Below are 22,025 nucleotides of genomic sequence, written 5' to 3' on the forward strand. Positions count from 1 at the left end.
GAGATCTACATGGCTTTGAGAGGTCAAAACTTGCTTTAGTATCCTCCTCCTTTAAAGCCTAACCCTAGCCTAAAGTTCTCCAAGAAGTACTGCCAGTTTCATAGGGAGAAAGGACATGACACCGAGGATTGTTATGCTCTAAAAAAAGAGGTAGAGAGACTCTTGGCATAAAGATACCTTAGATAGTTCTTAAAAAAGGATCCATCTTTGGACAGGAAGGGAGGTGAAGTGAGACAACAAGGACCAACACTCCCAAAGGTCCTTATCATACTAAGGGGCTCATTAACCAATGTAGGCGTCATTAGCAATAAGAAGACAAGGTTGGGAGATCAAGTTCTAGTTACAATGGGTCAAGAAAGTTCTTGGCATGAACCCATCACCTTCACCCTTGCTGATGGACAAGGGATTAAACACCCGTATAAAGATGCCTTGGTGATTTCCATGGTCGTGGAGGGTTACAAGGTCCACAGGATCCTAATAGATGATGGTAGCTCAGTGAACATCCTATCAGCAAAGACCATGACAAATATAGGCATAGATGCCTCTAGAATAGCTCTAGTGCCAACACCCCTTATCAGGATAGAAAGATCAGCAGTGCCTATGAAGGGGGCAGTAGAGTTGACTGTTATTGTGGGGACTGTAACTTGTTGTGTTACTATCCAACAGACCTTCATGGTCCATTGTTGTAACCCAATTTTAGCCCGTTGGCTTTTGATTTAATTTTACAGGGTTTAAAATGTAAAATTAAAAGATCAGAGATTTATTTCGATAAAAAGTGTGATTTGTCATCTTACATGAAAACTAGGGACTACAGTGTGCTTTTGTCATTCTATCCCTATCTTTAAGATAATCCTTATCTTCAAGATAATGATAGTTATCCGCTTTCAAATTTGATTCTTAATCAAATTCAAACTTCAAAGAAGAGAATGAGTTTCATTGAAACTTTGTTTCTACACGCGATGAGACTCTTGCACTATAAATATAGATCTCAGTGTATGTAAAAAAAGAGGAGAGGAAAACCTAAAAAAAGAGAGCAAAAAAAAAGAGAATATAGGAGAGAATTAACTTGGAGATAGAACCAAAAAAGAAAAAAAAAGCAAAGAAAGACGAGAGAAAGATCAAGCAAAAAAAAAACAGAGAGGAGCAGGAGCAAAAAGGCGTTGTCCACAGTCGGTGTTACTTTCAGTCTTCGCCTCTAGCAGCGCTCGTAAACAAGAAGGCAAGCCTCCCTCACTCTCCCTTCTTGACCTCCACACACTGCCCCCCCATGGCCTCTCATTCTTCTCTTCCACCATAGTCCAGCAACCTCCCTAAAGACCAACCAAACCGGCAACAACAGCAGCCCCTCTTAGTAGCAACAATTAGGGGTGTTCACGGTTCGGTTCGGTTCGGTTTTGACTAAAAAAACCAACCGAACCGAATTTCAATATTTTAGAGAAATATTAACCGAACCGGATCGGAAACCGGTTCAAACCGAGCCAGTCCGGTTCGGTTAAATCTGGTTTTTTTTGGAAAAAACCGGGAAACCTAATCCCTTCATTAAATCCGGTTTTTTTTTTTTGAAAAAAACCAGGAAACCAAATCCTTTCATTTATGGGTTTTTTTTTCGGTTTTTTTAAAATTAACTTAGCCTTACAGTAAATTGAGTTTTAAAATTTATAGAAACCTGAATTAATTCACAGCTTGGTTGACTTCCATAAACAGGAATTCCCTACTGAACACTTATCTTTCAAATTTTCAATATGCATGCAATGTGGAAGTGCCATCTGCAAGCCTTTCTTCTCCTGGTCACTCCGAACTTTTCTTCTCCTTTCAGCCTTACAGGTTAAGGCATATGCAGACAACTTCAAATTCAAGGGGCATCCCAAGATTGATGACAAATAAATTTATTTTTCATGTCTTGTTTCCTGGTTTATAAGCCTGAAGTTGTTCAAATGGTTTACACTTACAGGCAGTGAGCTATACTGAGAAAATCATATATCCAAGGAATGTAAACCATTGAATTCTTCACATGAATTTAGACATGAATTCAATCTGACAGATACAATGCAATAAATCAATTTCAATATGCAAGATGCATGATCAAATTTTAACACCTCAAATTAAAAGTTTGTTCGCACTAGAAAAGTTAACATTAACAAGCGAATACATTAGCAACCAGCAATAAATTATCATAAACATCCGGCATAGTTTGAAGAAAAAAACACAGCAACACCAGCATCCAAAAATTCCAGCAACAGAAGCATGGGCATCCAAAAATTCCAGTAAGGATAATGCTATAAAAAAAACACTAGCAAATTAGCAACATATTAGAGTTCAACTATTGAAAGAATTAAATTAAGTATGCAAAATGTTAAGGGGAATTAACAAAGTAAAGTAAATTAATTACCCAGAACAATTATATTCCAAAATTGCACCAAGCCACCAATACTGCTTACAAACAATCAGTTGAGATTTTTAAACTTTCACCAAATTCTACAAAAACATAAATTAAAAAGTTAGATTAAACATATGTAAATAAATGATATTATAAAATAACTATATTTAAATTTGTAAAAGAAATTACCTGACTCAATCATCTCAGAATTTTCAATATAATCCATGTAGTTGCTGATGTTGATTGGAATTGATGTTAAACTCAACCAATTCTGACAACAAACCAGTGCTTGCACTGTCGATGGAGATAAAGAGCTTCGAAATGGATCTAAAATACGACCACCAGTACTGAAAGCTACTTCAGAAACAACTGTAGATACCGGAATAGCTAACACGTGTTATGCCACCTTAGAAAGAATCTTGTATTTTGTAACATTACACCTCCACCAACCCAAAATATCTAATTTAAAATCATTAGGATCCTCACAATCATCACCTAAATACCTCTCAACCTCATTTTTTTTTTGTACACCGCCTTCTTCCTCTAAATGTTTTTTGAATTGAGAAGCTAAATCATCCAATATATCATCATTTACCACCATTAAATCAACATTAACATTTTCATTTATACTAGTTCCAACACCATGAACAACCTCAACATTCTCATCAACATTCATATAATGCTCAAACAACTTTAGCAAAGTATCTTTAACCTTAATTGTAAAATTTTCAGCCTCTTCAACATCATACAATCTTCCAAAACAAAATCTCACATACTTCAATTTGAAACGTGGATCTAACACAACAGCCACATACAACAAAAAGTTTTGTGTATCTTGATCCCCCCAATATTTTTTATACTTTGCCATCATATTCTTTGCCATTTTACTTACATAAACATCTTCACTTCTACAAAGTTGAGATATGCTTGTATGCATGGAAATCAATTCATGAAAGAAAGAATTAGATGTCACATACAACGAGCCAGAAAATTTCAATGTAACCGTGTAAAATAGTTTCAAGAACTTGACAAAAGATCTAGCCTTTTCCCAATCTTCTAAAGCAGGAGGACCTAAGTTTTTTTGTTTTCCTTTTGAATCAACCTCAAAGTAACTCAAATACCTAGGATCGGTTTCTTCTAACCTCATAAAAACCACATCAAATTTATCAGCTGCATCTAGCATCATATATGTAGAGTTCCATTTAGTTGCAACATCCAAGCAAACAGATTTTTTACTCCCAATTTTCAACCTCTCTGCACATTGGTTAAAAACAAGTTGTCTAGAAGGAGAAGATCTAACAAACTTCACTGCATTCCTAATCTTAACAACTGAATCATCAATATCTTTCAATCCCACACATACAATAAGATTAACAATATGTGCACAACATCTAACATGCATGAAGTCATTTGACAATATATTAGTTGTCCAATTACTTGTTACTCTCTTCAAATATTTTATTGTCAAATTATTTGAACTTGCATTGTCAACTGTAACTGTTAAAATGTTATCAATTCCCCATTCCAACAAACAACTCTCAATTGCTTGGCCAATTGTTTCACCTTTATGATTAGAAACTTGACAAAAGTTTAGAATTCTTTTATTCAAGTTCCAACCTTTATCAATCCAATGGGCAGTCAAACACATATAATTAATATTTTGGATTGATGTCCAAGTATCGGTTGTTAAACATACACGTTGATCCTTAAGAGCTTTCTTTAATTTTTCCTTCTCAACAACATAAATTTTTAAACAATCTCTCCAAATCGTCAAACGAGAAGGAACATCAAATCTAGGTTGCATTACTCGACAAAATGATTTAAATCCTTGGTTTTCAACAAAGTTAAAAGGTAGCTCATCAAGTATAATCATTTTTCCTAGGGCTTTCCTACACTCTTCATAACTATAACCCACCGCCTTAATAGTCACCAGATTTCCCTCTTCACTATTACCCCCTTTTATTATAGGCCTAGGTTGTAAGACTAAAGTTTTTTGTTTTCGGTCAATCACAAAAGGAAACTTTTTGCATACACCTAGATAACTCCACATGTTACTAGTCCCATAAAGTATAGTATGGCATGCATAGTCTTTTCCACAATACATACATGCAGCCGTAGGAGCCTTATCATTACCATCTAATTTTTTAAAGTGATCCCAAATCTGAGATGTTTTTCTTTTATTAGATCTAGAAGCTGGATTACCTTCACTTTCAGTGTTGCTATTTGTACTAGAAGTAGCAACTAGAACTGGAACTGGAAAAGAATTGGGTTCTGAACTTGAAGGATTTGATTCAATTGGTGTAAGATCTTCCCGATTATCCATCTGAAATTAAAACAGATTATAAAATAATGAAAAAAACATTATTTGCCTGTGCAGCTATTAATGAACTGAAAGTGTGTTTTGTGATCTAAAAAAATTAATTGAGATAGATGCCTTGTATATTTGCCTGTGCAGCTATTAATAAACTAGTTCTATTTGTTAGTCTCTTTAAAATTGTGTGTAGAATTTATCAAACATGTCTATATTTAACCTGATAGGCAAATATTGTCCTCTGATCTCGTTCAGGATCAACCTCAGGCTCCACTGCTTCTTCCTTTCTTTCTTTATATCTTCTGCAAGACAATGGAAATTAAAATTATTGATCTTATTTATATAACCAATTAACCAGTATCAAACAATGAGGAAAACAGCCAGGAACTAAAACATTCATAAAGAAAATGCAAATATAATGCTAATTTATCCTTCAAAAGAAAGGATGTTTTTTTCTTATATTTGCTTTATCATCATTAAAGAAAAGGTAGAAAACAATCCAAAACATTATAAAAAATGTCTCCAATACAAGTTAAAACGCCGAACCTACGAAACATAGTCCTGCAGGCAACTGGACAACATTAACATGAGAGGACCCGTGAATGTCTGTTGAAATTAAGACATCTTCATCTTAAAATTAACAAGAACCAACCTGAGGACCAATGTTGCAAATTGCAACTAAGAGAATTGAACTACAAAACCCAATTTCAAGTGATGAATTAATAAATTTGCACTTTCGATAAAAACATAATCTTAAATGGAAACAATATCATCAAGTTGTATCAATGGCAATACCAATGGACCTATATGCATTAATATGACCTGTTAACAACTTAATAGAGTTAAATTTGTATATCCCAAAAAGAAACCATCAGCAGAAGGCAGGAAATAAGCACTCAGAAGCTAATATCACTCCCCAGTCCCCACAGTTCTACTACCAGTCCCGTAGATTATAGAAAAATACATGCAGAAGGAAACTGAAACCTCACGAAGTTAAGATTATCATCATACAGTTTTTTGGAACTTCTATATCTAACAATATAAACAAATGAGAAGCAGAGGTCAGAGAAGCATCAAAGTTTGAAACAAAAAGTTGAACTTATAAGCAGTTAAGCACACGAAGATAAACTTACCAATGGAGGAGCCCTGTCGTTCTGCTGCAAGTGAAGAGAGAAGCCAAGAGGTTTTCTTCGGGCTAGAGAAGAGACAGATGCAGGGGGCAAGACAGATGCAGAAGGGAGAAGAGGAAGGATGAAAATTGAAGGTGAAGGGCAAGGCAGATGCAGAAGGGAGAAGACGACAAATCATCTTTAGCTCTTTGCTCTTTGGTGTGGACGGCGGCTTCAGTTCAGATTTCAGAATGTCAATTAGACAATTAGGGTTAGGCTTACTGAGTTACTGTGGTATTTATACTACCGGTTCGGTTCACCGGTTTAAGTGGTCAAACCGAAACCGAACCGAACCGGCAAGATTTTATGGTTTTAAAATCGGTTTAATCGGTTTTCTATCTCGGTTCGGTTTTCTCGGTTAATTTTTTATCGGTTTTCTCGGTTTTTTCGGTTAATCGGTTTTTTTGAACACCCCTAGCAACAATAAGGTTTGGTTACTTACAGTCACGGGAACGATGGAGTCTTTATCATTCGGGCTAAAAATAGCAGCTCCCTTATTGTCACTGCACCATTACCAGCTCCAGCAGCAGTCCAGCAAACAATACTGCGCACCTCCTCTAGCTCCATCAATATCCAGCAGCCAACACTGTGCACCGTGAGCATGCACCAGCCTTAGCAGCAACAACCTTCTCTTCTTAGTAGAGAGAGGAAAAGTATAGAAAAACACAAAGGAGAGTAGCGGTGGCACAAGATGAGAAGAAACAAAGGAAAGAGTTCCTTTCCGGCCAGTAGCCTCACGCCTAGATCACCATCGCCCTCGACTTACAGCAACCAGGTAACTTCTTCTTCTTTCTGTTTTGCTAGATTAATTAGTTTGTTACTGTTACATGCATGCGTGAATTACTCACGCATACATGCAACAATGCTTTTTTTTTCTTTTTTTTTTACCGGAACACAAAAAAAAAAACAACAAAAATATATATATATATATATATATATATATATATATATATAATAGTTTCTTTTTCTTGTAATATAAATTTTACGGATTTATTCACTGGCGCAAAAGTCAGGAATACCATACTTTGTTGGTTGCACAATATTTACCAACATCAGAGTTAGAAATATTCATAGGTGAATATTCACTGACACCAGAGTTGGGAATATTATAGGATGACCATAAGAATGGAACACAAACAAACCTTTAGCAATTTAAGATAAAACTAACAATGCAGCTTGCCTCAGGTAGGACGCTTAAGGGGTGATAATATCTTCCCTTTCGCGTAACCAGTCCCGTACCATAGAATCTCTGTTGACCAGTTAGGGTTCCTAGTGATCATAATACTAGGTGGCGACTCCTTGAACAAGACCTTTTCCTCTAAAAGAACAGGATGCCAGATATTTCTTTGTTTTCCAATCTCGTGAAAATTTTTTAATTGATCGCCGCGATGTCCAGGTGTGACAGTCATTAACATCCATCTCCCATACAATGCCATCATCGGGAGGCCATTGCTCTATCATATCAGTGCAGTGGTCAGCACCAAGTATTTGACCATTAAGTTCCCAACAGTTAAAGGGGTAACTGCAGTGAGGGGGAACTAGGAAGCCTCAAGAAAATGTGCAAACACCTCTCTAAAGGGCAAGAAGACCCTACTGGTCGATCACCTACAAGACCTACAAGGCTCTGATCTTCCTCATGCGTGGCACTCAGACCACTTTAAGTTATATCCTTGTTGAATACATAAATATCTAATGCATATTTTTATCACTTATGTTTTCACTTAATTTTTACGTTCCTTTTTTAGGAATACTTCTTACCAATCCAATCAGGGTTACACACCCCTGTGGCATTCAGGACCCACTTCTCTAGGACAGTAGTGAAGTCCTAAGTAAGCATCAACCTCTACTGTCACCAATCGGGGTTACACACCCATGTGGCGTCTGGGACCCACTTTTCTGAGGTAGTAGTAAGGGATCAATGCTTCACTCTTCAGGATGGCTTTTAACGCCCCCTCAATTCCTTTTGTCTAGCCATTTTAGTTAGAAGTAAACGCATTGGAGTGGCCTTATCAGGTCCATCATGTCTGTCCAAATGAGCTACATATCTCTCCTAGACAACATGAGACTAGTCTCTATGACATTTAAGAGTGTTGGGACGACCTTATCAGTCTTACACCATCTATCCACTCCAGGTTACACACCCTATGTGCGGTATAGAATTTACATCTCTCCTGGATAGTATAGGTACCAACTTCTATGACATCAAGTAGTGCTAAAACCAGCTCTCCTACAACAGCACCTCCTACTAGTCCAAACAGGGTTATACACCCCGTGGTGTCTACGACCCAGTTCTCCAGGGTAGTAGTGATTGTCCAATGCTTCTAAAAAAAAAGGACTGGGAATACATCTTAAAGATTCAAACAACAAACTCTCCGAGAACACAATCCCTGCTAGTAATGCTAAAACCAGCTCTCCTACAACAGCACCTCCTACTGGTCCAAACAGGGTTATACACCCTATGGTGTCTACGACCTAGTTCTCCAGGGCAGTAGTGATTGTCCAATGCTTCTAAAAAAAAAAGACTGGGAATACATCTTGAAGATTCAAACAACAAACTCTCCGAGAACACAATCCCTACTAGTAATGCTGTGAAAAGAGGGAGTATAAAGGACATCTTAATCAGGATTACGACTCAACTAAGGTTAGTAAAAAATCTCTTTAGCCTTAAGTCTCCCCATTTCTCCAAAAATGAGCAGACTTAGGGGGCTACTGATGGGTCATTATTTCTATAAACCAACCCCATTTAAAAGCCAAAACACAAAAGTCACTACCCAAAATGATATTATGTCTTTCTCTACGTCCAACTCTAAGTTGGGTAAAGGCATGTCCGCACCCAACCTCATGTTAGGCCAGGGACGCGCTTGCGCCTAACTTTATGTTGGGCCTGGATGCGTCTGCGCCTGCACCCCACTCCATGTTGGGCTAGGGACGCGCCTGCACCCCACTCCATGTTGGGCATGGACACGTCCTCGCCCAACCCCACGTGGGGCAAGGGACGCACCCACGCCTAATTCCATGTTGAGCCTAGACGTGTCCGCGCCCAAACCCATGTTAGGTTAAGGACGCGACCACGCCCAACTCCACGTTGGGCTGTGGCACGGACATCCCTAACCATTCTTGGGTGCAGTCACAAGCTGAACCCAACTCCTCTTGGGCTCCGGCTGTAAGTTGAACCCAAAGTCCCTCAGGTTGAGTGCACGACTGAAGGGTCATTCTACACTGAACCTCCCATACCCTGAGTCTGGGTTAATAATTATGATGTCCATCATAATCCTATTAAATACGAACAAGCAATCCATGCTTATATTAATTAGATGTGATGGTACGAGCAATAAGATAATATTATCTTACTCATACGGGATTACTTTTCTACCCCTCCTATATTGCATGAAACAAGATAAGTCAGGTAATATAAAAGAGGGCAGGAATATGCAGAAAAGGGTTCGAAAACCTTATACTCTGGGACAAAAACACCTTCTCTGCTTCTTCTTCTTTAATTCTACATATTCTTCCCCTTCCTCTTCTCAGTCTTCATAAAAGCTCATTAATATCTTTATTAATGTTGTTTTTTACACAAATATTCCTAATACTGACTTGATCTTCGGAGGGTTCCCCATCCACACTTCTAGGGGACTTTATGTAGATATTTATTCAGGAAGAGATTCACACCCCCTGAAGAGATCCATTAAAGAAAAGTCAATGCAGTCTTAATTAAAAGGAAGATTGTAGATCACACTGTGAATAATGTACAAGAATTTCTAGAAATAATTGATCCTAGAATATTTCCTGTAATTCTTTGTAACTTGTAACGTCATCACGTTTAATTGTGTATTATCCTTATATTAGAGCTACGACGTCGACGTCTTGCTACACTACGATCACAACCAAAATCATAATTCGAAAAAAAAAATATAAAATATAAAGCGATCAATACAAAGGAGAAAGGGCCATGGAATTTGATATTTTTATTATTATTCCTTAAGAGAAATTTTATTCATTGGCTGTAGGCGCATAATTATAAGTGGCGTTTATCAATCATTTATAAGGCGTCGGGGCCCACATGAAACACACCATGCTAAAATCTCTTGGAACGAACTTATCAATCATTTATAACGCGAAAAGGATTTGACGCCCACATGAAGGGTCGTCGATTTTTGTGTGCAGAATTTCATGAATATGTCTTGAGAATTTTGATGAGAGAGGGTTAAATAACAAATTTTTTTAATATTTAATCATTATTGTACCCCACATATTTTTCAATTGTTGCTATATCACTATTTAATGCATCTTTTTAACCCTTCTTTTTTCTTATATCTTAATTTAAATTATTCTTGTAAATGTTTCGATTTTCTATAAATGCACCTCTAAAATCATATCATTTTTTAAAAATAGTATGCCAATAATACTAAATACATAAAATTTGAAATTAAATGCTTAACTTCTTTCATTTTTTTTATCTTAAATAATTGTCACAAGAAATTTATAGAAACAAGAAAGTAATTTTTTAAAAACGAATTAGTTTAGATGTCAATAATATGTTTAAAACCTAATTATAAAAGTGGTATTTTTTTTATTTTTTTCCAACGGTATAGATTTAAAGACAAATAGCTTACTAGTTCTGGCATTGATTTCATGTGTGATGACGATAACTACTATGAGTTTTCAGATGGCAGTAATTTTACCAAGGCTTATGATGTAAAAGATGGGTGGCTTTTCTGAAGTAGCTGAGGTCTCTACAGATTAGTGAAACCAAGCTAATGAAAGTGCAGGCACTGACCCAACATTTCAGTGTTCCGAGTACCACCTAGTTTTTTCGTGAAGAGTTTGTAAATGAATTAATAATAATGTTCCATTAACTTTTGTTCCATTTACTTTGGTTCCATTGACGGTAGAGAGGACCTTTGGATTAATAACAACAAATTGAAAATGTTCGAGTGGAAAATTAGGTGTACTATTTAATTAGGTGGAAAATGTTTCTCAAATTAATGATTAAAAAAAATTATTGTATCTTATATTTTGGATGATGGTTTCACAATTTCTTTGGGAGAGATTCAGCATTCAATTTGCAATTGATATTTGGCATGAGTTGTAAATAAAGCAGTCCAACTAAAGTTCAAATTTATTAGTTGCTAAAATCTAATTTCTATTAAAAAAATTATTGATGTTTTTATTAAGGAAAAAGGGCTATGGAATGTAATATTTTTTTTTAATTTTTTAAAAGAAATTTTATTCATTGGCTGTATACGCATAATTATAAGTGGCGTTTATCAATCACATATAGCGCGATAAGGCGCCGGTGCCCACAATTATGACGTGGAAACGAATTGACGGCCACATATTTTTAGAAAGCTCCAACAATCTTGGCACTTACTTGCTATTTTAACATCTTCAGGCCTGTCTTGTATCCAATCTTGGCACTTACATGCAGCATTGTGCGGTTCAGCTTTTCCAGAACGTTAATTTTCACAATATCTTGTATGAATTTTGCCTCATGTCCACACAAAGGAAAAAAAAAAAAACAATTAGAAAACATGTAAAAAGAAATGGTTTGTCACTGCTTCATTGCTCTTCTTTATCTCTTTTGTCACTACTTGATTTCTTATCCCATTTGTCTTGTAGTTTTCCATTTCTGGATAGTTAAAGGAAAATACAAACTACGAAGGATAGTTTTTATTAAAATCTAAAATATTATGCACGTGGCTATGTTTATTTATTTTTTAAGATTGTATTTTTTTTTTTTTTGTCAAAGGAAGACATAAAATAGTTAACCAAACTAGTGTTATTAAACTCGGCCTGGCCCGACGGGTCGACCCGGTGGTTGGACCGGTCCAGGTTTAATAAAAGACCGGCTGTGGCAACAGCCCGGCCAAACCCGGGCGACTCGGCCAAACCCGGACGAGACCCGGTTTTTTTGTTTTTTTTTTTTCAAATGTGAGATTTGAAACCCATTAGTATATATACTCTATGTTTCCAAGAAAAAAGTCATATTTTTTCAATGTGGGATAAAAAAACCTTTTAGTTTAAATACTTCAACTTAAAAAGATAACATAGTATCTTTTCAACGTGAGATTTGAAGCCCTTTTTGTATATATACTCTATGTTCCCAAGAAAAAAATCATGTTTCTTCAATGTGGGATAAAAAACCTTTTAGTTTAAATATTTCAACTTAAAAGGATAACATATTATCTTTTCAATGTGGGATTTGAAGCCCTTTCGTATATATACTTTATGCTCCCATGAAAAAAATGATGTTTTTTCAATGTGAGATTTGAAACCCATTAGTATATATATTCTATGTTTCTAAGAAAAAAATCATATTTTTTCAATGTGGGATAAAAAATCTTTTGGTTTAAATACTTCAACTTAAAAGGATAACATGGTATCTTTTCAATGTGGGATTTGAAGCCCTTTAGTATATAAACTCTATGTTCCCAAGAAAAAAATTCATGTTTTTTCAATGTGGGATAAAAAAACCTTTTAGTTTAAATACTTCAACTTAAAAGGATAACATAGTATCTTCTCAATGTGAGATTTGAAGCCCTTTCGTATATATACTCTATGCTCTCATGAAAGAAGTTATGTTTTTTCAATATGGAATTTGAAACCTATTAGTATATATACTCTATGTTCCCAAGAAAAAAGTTATGTTTTTTCAATGTGGGATAAAAAACTTTTTTGGTTTAAATATTTCAACTTAAAAGTTTAACATAATATCTTTTTAATGTGGGATAAAAAACTTTTTAAAATATTCTTTTAAACTTCATTGTTTACAATATGTATAACCTATATTTACATGGATTTTTTCATATGAAATATTAAAACTTTATTTTTAAAAAAATTTTCAGGTTGATCCGGGTCGACCCGAGTTGACCCATGAAACCCGGGACCCGGCCCCTTGTCGGGTCAACCCCCGGGCCGGGTTTAATAACTATGAACCAAACTATGAAATGTTGTAAAACTTCCTCTATGTTATTATTTTTTCGTGATATCGAATTAAGAAAACCAATCCAAGATGAAAACAACTCCAAGCCCCTGCAAGAAACACAAAAATTAACCACACCAGAAACCGGGCAAGGAGATGGCAAGTGGGGTGTGTATTTAATGACCACTGGCTCTCAGCTAACCAATCCAAAAAAAGGATTTATGGTTTGTATGTGAGGTTGGATAGTGGTTTGTTAGTTGTTAAAATATTTTGATGTATAATTTTTGGGTTAGTTTTTTTTTTTAAAAAAAGAAAATACATCTCAGAAATATTTGACTAAAAAGTATGGACATGTTTATATGTTTGGAATACATTGTATATAAAATACTTGATTCAAAAATATATTTTTTGGATATAGAATTTAATTCTTTTTTTTGTTTTTGAATGTTGATATTGGAAACAATTTTTTTTAGCTAATTGTTTACAAGTAATTTGTTGATGGTAATATTAATGGAGTATTTACTGAAAAACATTCCAAGTTAATTTGATTAGAGGGCTTTGCTATAGATATTTTAAAGATTTTCAGGGGGAGGAATTTGAAATGCCGAGTTTTTGTTTTTTAATACCATTTCCTTTCAAAATTTTCCGGAATTAAATATATTTTTCTTAATTAGATACATATATTTTCTGTTTAATTTTATTAATAATAACATAAATATTTTAAGAATTTTGCCAAGTATTTGTTTACTGCTATTTCCTTCTAAACTGAGAGGAATTGAATGAGAAATTTTATGGTGAACAAGTTGTAATTAGTGATATAATATTAGTTATTTATTGTGATCCACTTTATAGAAATAAATAGATACATGTAGGAGAAAGAAATACTAGTTGAAGATATTCTTATTATTTTTGGTGAGTTGTGAATTTTATACTCTCTCACTTGTATCCATTTCTTTCTTAAAAAAAATTCATTGATTAATTAATAGAATGTCATTTGTTACAACTTGACTACCATAAAGTTTTTCAAAATGAAATATGCCAAAAAATCAATTTTCTTTTTTTAGATACATATATTTTCTATATTAAATTGACTAGCTAATATTTAACTTTATTAATAATAATAAAAATGTTTATGGAAATTGATGTACATGTATTTGATAGGATTTAAACTTGGAGAATTTAATCTAGTACTAAAATAATTTAATATACTATTTCATTTGATAGTTATAATTTTATAAAGTTAAATTTATTATTTTATGTATTTGAATATATTATTTTTTAATACATGTTAATACGAATGTTTATACTAAAACAAATAAATATCTTATAATTAATTAACCAAAACTAAGACCGAAAAACAACATATGAGTGAAAACATTATTTACTAGAATAATGTTTTTATCATTTTTTTCTTCCGAATAAAATATGTTGAACTTGTTATTGGGGTAAGATGGTCATTTTATAAGGACTCAGTGGTCATTATTTATTTATATAGGGACATATTGGTCTTTACATTTTAAAAATAAACAATTAAATGATTGTATTACCCTTAAAGTCAAATAAAAAATAACTTATATGGAAGAGGTTTTTTTTTTTTAATCATTTCCAATTACCATGCACAATAAATTACTCCACTACCCTTTGAACCAAAATTTTTAAAACTATCATCGAGGGACTCGTTGGACTTTTTACCTTGTATTTTTTTTTTTGTAATGACCAATGTAAATGATGGTGAGTTTGGTCTTTTTTGTGTATTAAAAATAATTTAAAAAAAGCTATCACTTGAAAATTACGCACTAGTGTATGTGAGGGAGGATAGTCGCGTTCAAATGGCGTGTGTGTCCTCCTCTGTTAGCCAAAAATGATTGACCACCGTGACGTAGAACTACCAAGTGGAGGAGTTTCTAATGAGGTGACACATCCATGGTGGTTCGCAGCAGTTAGGCGGTTATGTGACTTTTTCTTTCCCCCTCTCTTTTCTTTCTCATATTCTGGAGATTCGCACTGACCCAACCATATTTAAAAGGAGTCCTTCTATTTGTTTTGTATTTCAATTATAGTTATCATGCTCTTTATTTGTTTTAAATCTTTATTATTTTTTGCATTTTTCTTTCCAGTCTAATCCATTGGCAAAATTCAAAGGTGTCCTCTTATTTTCTATTTATTTTAAATTATAGCTCTCATTCTTTTAATTACTCCTTTTTTATTTTAAGTTTTTTTTTCTATTCGATTCATCCCTTGACATCGCAAGTTTACCATGCTAACTAGAATTGGTTTGGGGCTTTGAAATTATTTTAATTTTATTTTTATGTAATTTAATTTTCATGCTTACAAAAAAAAATGCACCTCCTTTAATTTTATTCTTTTGTTCTTTTTGAAAAATAAAATTAAGTCAGCCAACGCTAGCGTGTTTAGGTTCTCGTATGCTCGTGCCTCTTTTTTTTTTTGGTTCATTGGTTTTGTTTTGTCCTTTTTTTATTTTTTTTCTTTCCGATTTCATCTATCGATTTTATTTTTCTGTTGATTTTTTGTTAGCTTTTTTAGTAAAATTTAAACAATTCTTTTGTATTTTTTATGGTGTTTTCTAATTAGAATATTATTTAATTTAGTGTATGGCCTATTTTATTTTATTTTTTAAAAATTTGATGTGCTTTCAACCCCTTAAAATTAAAAAAAAAACTAATTTTTTCATTTTTTTCTTTTTCTTTTCTAAGTTTTTTCTCTTATTTCACTTGAGATATAAAACCCTCTTTTTGTTATCAAACTTTTTTTAAAAAATACAAAAATAGAGTTTTTTATTATTATTTCAAGTCCACACACCATCCTTATTGTTTTTTGGAAAAAAGAAAATTACGTGTTTAGATGAAAAGTATCCTTTAAATTGTTTTTTAAAAAAACAATTCTAAAATCTAATGGGGTTTAGGACTTGGATCTTACGTTTATCATGTTAATTCCATTTTACTTTTTTTTTTTTCATTTAAATTTTTTTATTTTTAATTTTTCCCATCAACCTTTTTTTCTTTGTTTGTTATAAAAAAAAAGGTTTATAAGCTCTCATAATCTCATATTCGATATCCCTTTTTTAAAAGAAAAATTTCTCGGGTTTTTTGTGGTCATATTTTTTTAATTTGATCCATTTATTATCATTATCTATTTTTTATTGTCTCATTAAAATAAAAATAACTTATTTGATGCAGTTAGATCTATAATCCAAATTACAAAAGTTTCTTTTTTTTCTTTTAAAAAAATATAGTTTTAGTATCTAAAAATTATTAAAAAAAAAACCTGATGACATAGACGGATCCACAACTAATTAATTTAGATATTGTTTAAGTGTTAATGGTATATATAATAGCAAAATATTGGTTTGCATTCCTAGTGAGCATATTTTTATTTTTCATCTAATACAAATATTGCATTCTTAACTATCACATTTTTAGAGCATATTTAAGTATATGTACATCTTCAGTGGGTTAAGCTATATTTTCATTTCTTTCCTTTTTGTTTTTTTTTATTAATTTAATTTTAAATTTCATATTATAGGGCGGACACGTATTCTCATAAGTTTTATCAGTTATTCAATGGAAGTCAAAACATAGTTGGACTTTACCCCATATACTAAAACATCTTGGATATGCATTATTCATTACATTGTTTATATGAACAGTGTAATTTTTTTTTTATCATCAATTTTTTTTAATTATAATTTTATCCTCACAAGTTACATTATATATATAGTTTTATATGTTGAGATTTAGAGTTGAAAAAAAAATTTGAACAACCGATTACAAGACAGTCCATTCCACGACCAACCATATATAACTACCAGTCATTCTTATACCATCTCTTTCCCTCCGTATAATTGTATTATTTATTTATTTTTATATATTTTTTACAAAACATAAATCAATTATACCAAAACAAAAGTAAATAACAAAGGCACTTTATACATAAAAAAAAAAAACACAAAGATATCCTTTTACAGAAAGAATAACAATCCATTATGTTTGTAAAAACAGATTGAAGATTGAGTTCATAAAGGTACTTCAAATGGCAAATCATAACTGATTTTGATTACATAAACAACAAATACAGAGCAAGAGATTAAAAAAATAGTCATCATATAAGGATACATTAATTTTATTTTATTTTTATTTTATAAGTTTTTTACTTTCTTTGATTTGACAAAATATAACCTTAGTTGGCAGTAAATTTCATATATCATTTTATATTGTCATGGATTCTTTTATAGAATTTTAAAGAATGTCATACTTGATTTATATTAGTAATAAAGCCTTAACTGGTCCAAATTCTGATTATATAAACTAATCATAAATTATCTTTTCTATTTGCAGTCCTAGCCACCATCTTACTGGTTATTGTACATCTTCAATACATCTTTACTTTCGTAATAAATAAATAAATAAATAAATTTTAATTCATTTATGAATCCAACTTCATTGGTTTGGAGTATAAATATAAAACTCAGCCCGACCCGGTAGGTTAACTCTAGACCTGGACGACTCGGGGCCTTGGCTAGGTTTCAAATGGTCAAAACTCATGCTTGCAATTAACATGGTCAAACCTAGATAACCTACCGACTCAACTTGAAACCCGGGTGACCCGACATAACCAAAGTGAGACCTGACCTCTTTTTTTAATAAACCTAAAAAATATAAAATTAATTTGTGAATAGTTAGCCTCATATATTTTTTTACAGCATACATTCCCATGAAATATTTCTTAACTTTTTTATTTTTCATGTGGGATAATTAATTATATTTATAGTCTACATTCACATGGAAAAATTTAGATAGATATATATATATATATCAGTTATTAATTATTTTTTTATGGAATAGCTATATATATAGACTACATATACATGAAGTGTTTCTTAACTTTTCCACATGGAATAGCTATATATAACTTATATTCACATAAAATATATTTTAATTTTTTTTATGTGGGATATTAAAACCTCAAAATGTTTTTTAAATTTTTTTCTCAATTGACCAGATCAACCCATGTAACTTGAAATCTATCCTCTTAATTAAGTCAATCCATGAGACAGGTTTAATAAATATGGTTTGAAGAGAACTTAGTTAAGAAATGGAAAGGTTATTCATTTGAAAAACTAATAGTTCAGGGATTGATGGAGTTTTGAGATACAACACCAGTACTCACTTCTCATATTTATTCAAATGAAGTCAAAGTTCTTGCAATCAAAAGACATTTCTAGCACAATCGTTCGATTAGTAGACGATATTGGAATCAAATATTATAAGATTTTAATTTTAATTTTTATTGACAAAAAATCTTAATCATAAGAACCTTAATTTTTATTTTTATTACTCAATATATCTATAATTAATACTGAATATTACAACTCTTTGGTTGCTTATATAATATAAAAACATCATAAATAAAGCTAAAAGAATTCTAAACTAAATATTAAGTATGAAAAGAAAGAAGTTTTAATCTATACATTTGGGTATGTATGTTAGGATTGAAATCCTCTTGTCCCACTCCCAATATAATCAAGTCATGCAACACGCAATCAGTTTAGAAATTTGTTGAGACCTTAATTGGTAATGTAGAGAGGGAAAAAGCCGAAGTGAGTCAAAGAAAGACAAGCCTACCATGTTTACATATGGGACTTCGCAGATATAAATATAAAAGTAAAGTTCTTTTGGTTTATGTACTTTCATATGTATCCTTCTTTTGATTTCAATGGCAAGAGTATCTCCGAATAGACTTCCATACATTAAGAATAAATCTCTCTATGAATGGATTTTACGTATGATATCCACATGATTAAGGAATTAAGTAATTGTTATTGTCTTCTTGAGGCGAATTCCCTTCTAGCAGGCATCATTATGAATTCATTAATTAAAATCATAACAACTTTCGGAATGCGTAAATGCAAATTTTATTGGAATTATATTGTGAAAGGCTATGAAAAGACATAAAATATGTCTTTCAATTGTTCTTACAGTCACAATATCTTATTCTCTGACTGCTTATTAGACAATCGTCTTCTCCATCAGAGCTGGGCATGATTGATATCGTAAGCATCAGAATCATCAAGCTTCAGCTTAACTAGTTCGCTGATATCATATGGATAAGCGTCCTTTGGTGACTGACGTTTATATGCTCTTTTTCCAAAGGCCCAAGCTTTAGCTTCAGTAAAATGGGCTCCATCCCAGTACACATAGTCACTCCTGTTGCTACATGGGAAGGAGAGAGATTTACATGGGACTGAACCAGATTCTACATCGCAACAGCTCTTACGGGTTTGTGTAAAACCTGCAACCAAGAAAAAATAACATGGGCATCAGAGGCGTAACAAAAATGTCGCCTTCAACCGTGAGAGAAAGAGAGCAAGGGAGGGAGGGGATTCGTACCTGTATTTGTCTGATCATCAGAATCAATTTCGTAAGAGTTTATGTAGGTAAACACAGCATCAGTATGCCTCTTATTAAGTTTTCTGAGCAGTTCTTGAAGCTTGTGGTTGAAAATTTGAACATCGTCATTGAGCTTGTATGCACATGAAGATGCATCTAGTTCATTGGGATTTTTTTGTATGTTGGACGGCATACATCCTACCCGAATAAGTCCGAGCACAGCTATCTTTCTTGCTCCTGAGCAATACATTTTCTGGCAGCAAGGAAAAAAAAACGGAATGAAGTGGGGCTAATCTCCAGCTGAGTTTCATAAGTTTCCATTAAGGTCTTTGTTAGTTTCCAATCACGTCAAACATTAATTGTTGTTTTACAAGAGACATTATGTAGGGCTAACCTCCAGCTGAGTTTCATAAGTTTCAATGAGAAGTTGAGCATATTCTTCAGGAGTATATTTCAAGCTGCTATCGTAGCCATCCAAGAAATAATTGTTGAGGTAGTCGTTATGACCCATATCAGACACATAGATGCATTGGCTTAAGTACTTCCTAGCAACTTCCTCGCTTCCCAAGATCTTGGCAATTCGTGAAACCGTGATATTGTGATTGTATAACTGAATATTCATGGTAAATAGTTCACATACACAAAAGAGTTATATGAATAGTTAGCGTTGCCAAAGCATACAAGATGACGAAAAAATCATACGGAATAATACAAGGTTTTAGTTATGAGAGGCATATGATCAGTAATCACCACAAGAGAGCCAGTAGAATCAAGGATGCCAGCTCCATTAGATCCATAATTTACACCATCTAGAAAATTAGTGCAACCTCCGACACCAAAGTCCGAAATGTAACTGTCGAAACCTAATTGTTCAGCTGAAAAAAAAAATATATATATATTAACATCGGTTAAGACAAGTCATCTTTCAGCAACAAAAATATTAGTACCAGACTTGGCAAGATTTCTAATTGTAATTTAATACAACTGTCACAACTATCTAGTTAGAACATATTTATTTTCCATTAAAGAAAACTAACACACTATATTTTGTATTATAAGAGAGGAGAGAGAACTGCAGACCAATGGTGTCAGCTATGTTAAGACCGTTGCTGCACCTTCCTGAATCCCCAGTGTCAAAGTCTATCCCATAAGGTAGGTAATTAACTTTAGCTGAAAGGTTAAGGTAGTTATTGTTTCCGTTATCAAAGAGAGAATCTCCAAAGACGAAGTAGCAAGGAACTTGAGGTACGGCCTTTCCATAAGTCCAGTGTTGCCAGTTTGACACCAGCAACACCACAGACAACACCCACAATGCCTTAAGCCCACTTTCCATTGACAAATAAAATGAAAGAAGGAAACAAAAACAGTAAATATAGAAAGAAGGAAGAGTGCTTTGAAGTAGAACGAAACCAGGCCTATTTATAGAGTGGAGATCTAGGTCTCAGCTTGTAAATGTGTTGTTCTATTGTAAGCCACGTGTTTTTTTCAATCTAATTAGTTTACAATGCCTTATAGATCTGATTTTTTAATTCAACGTAACAGTAAGTATCCTTAAATCTTGTCACTTATAGTATTTCCTCCTAATAGTTAGAATTGTGTGGTTTCTTTGGAGTTTGCTTTCTCCTTCTAACATCAATTATCTCATACATTTCATACATTCTCTTGATATCAAATGAATAATTGTTTCTTTCCTAGTAGGCATATTAGCCTTTTTTAGCTTTCTTAATGCAATAATTTTGAACGAATTTTTCTTTTAAGTTCTATGATCAGTATAAGTTGTTGTTAATTTTTCCGTCGGCGTAAGACACATATTCTATTTGTAATTAATTTACCGACGGAAATGCTTCGTCGGTGAATCTTTCATCGGTAATTTTTTCTCCGTCGGTAAATCCATTGGTAATAAAAAAATAAATTTATCCGCTTCATTCCGTCGGTATATCTCTCGGTAATAATATTGTTTTATTACCAACGGATTTACCGACGAAATTACCGATGGAATTTTCGTCGGTAATTATTTAAAAACATTTAAAAAAAATCATTTTATAAAATTATAAAATAATTAAATTAACATAAATTAACACTGTATAATATATACTCAAAATGCTTGGAAAAAAAAAATAAGAAAATCAACTCAAACAAATTTGCAACAAATAAATAAAACAAAAAAATAAATTCAACTAAAAAAATTCATATGAAAAAAATGAAGTTGCAATTGCTAAAAATTTAAAAATCCTATAAATAAATCTACTAAAAATTGATCTCATATGAAAAAAAAATCTCACGACAATATTTATACAATTATTAAGAACAAAAACAATTAAAAATAAAATAAAAAACAAATATAGTGAAAAAAATCATGAAAAAAAGAAAAAAAAGAAAAATCTTACCTTAATGTAGTTGCAAGTGAAGCTAAGGAGAGAAATTTTTTTTTGTTAAGCATATTAATTAAAAAAAAAAACTAAGAGGATAAAAGAAGAAAGAAGAAGAAGACATACCCAAGTATGGAGGAAAAGAGAAGGAGATGAGGAGAGAAAAGAAGATAAAGAAATAGATAAGAAATGATGTTTTTTACATATAGTGAAGAAGAAGAAGAAGTAGAAGAACAAGAAGAAGAAGAAGAAGAAGAATAAGAAATGAGTCTGTCTCTTGTGAAATAAGGGGATTCAGGCTTTTTATTGGGGCGCTTTACCAATGGATTTACAGATTGATAATTGAATATTAATATTTTTTTAATTATTCCATCGGTAATTCCATCGGTAATATTTAATTTAAATTTTAATTTCGTAAAAAGTTTTCAGAAACCGCCAAAAAATTACTGACGATTTTTCAATCCGTCGGT

At 32.7% G+C, this 22,025-nt stretch overlaps 1 protein-coding gene and 1 long non-coding RNA gene across 2 annotated transcripts; both read right to left on the reverse strand.

The window, feature by feature from the left end:
* Positions 1–2,066: 2,066 nt before the first annotated feature.
* LOC112324935 (uncharacterized) lies at positions 2,067–2,883 on the reverse strand. Its single transcript, XR_002978903.2, has 3 exons — positions 2,567–2,883; positions 2,390–2,475; positions 2,067–2,276 (listed from the first exon to the last, which is right to left on the reverse strand). It is a non-coding gene; the product is annotated as an uncharacterized LOC112324935 (long non-coding RNA).
* Positions 2,884–18,695: 15,812 nt separating this feature from the next.
* On the reverse strand, positions 18,696–19,819 carry LOC18110360 (GDSL esterase/lipase At1g29670). Its single transcript, XM_024589564.2, has 3 exons — positions 19,581–19,819; positions 19,187–19,439; positions 18,696–19,088 (listed from the first exon to the last, which is right to left on the reverse strand). The coding sequence occupies exons 1-3, from the start codon at positions 19,806–19,808 to the stop codon at positions 18,826–18,828; spliced, it is 744 nt and encodes a 247-aa protein (XP_024445332.2). The 5' UTR covers positions 19,809–19,819; the 3' UTR covers positions 18,696–18,825.
* Positions 19,820–22,025: the final 2,206 nt, after the last annotated feature.

Source organism: Populus trichocarpa, chromosome 18 (assembly GCF_000002775.5).
Source record: "Populus trichocarpa isolate Nisqually-1 chromosome 18, P.trichocarpa_v4.1, whole genome shotgun sequence".
In the NCBI taxonomy this organism is placed as follows: Eukaryota; Viridiplantae; Streptophyta; class Magnoliopsida; order Malpighiales; family Salicaceae; genus Populus; species Populus trichocarpa.

What these genes read in the sequence shown, in the direction of transcription:
- LOC18110360 (XM_024589564.2), bottom strand. Translation starts at nt 19,808, where the DNA reads ATGAATATTCAGTTATACAATCACAATATCACGGTTTCACGAATTGCC. An exon ending in CTTATGAAACTCAGCTGGAG is followed by an intron (nt 19,440 to 19,580) that starts GTTAGCCCTACA and finishes CCTTGCTGCCAG; the next exon opens with AAAATGTATTGCTCAGGAGC. An exon ending in TGATGATCAGACAAATACAG is followed by an intron (nt 19,089 to 19,186) that starts GTACGAATCCCC and finishes TCTTGGTTGCAG; the next exon opens with GTTTTACACAAACCCGTAAG.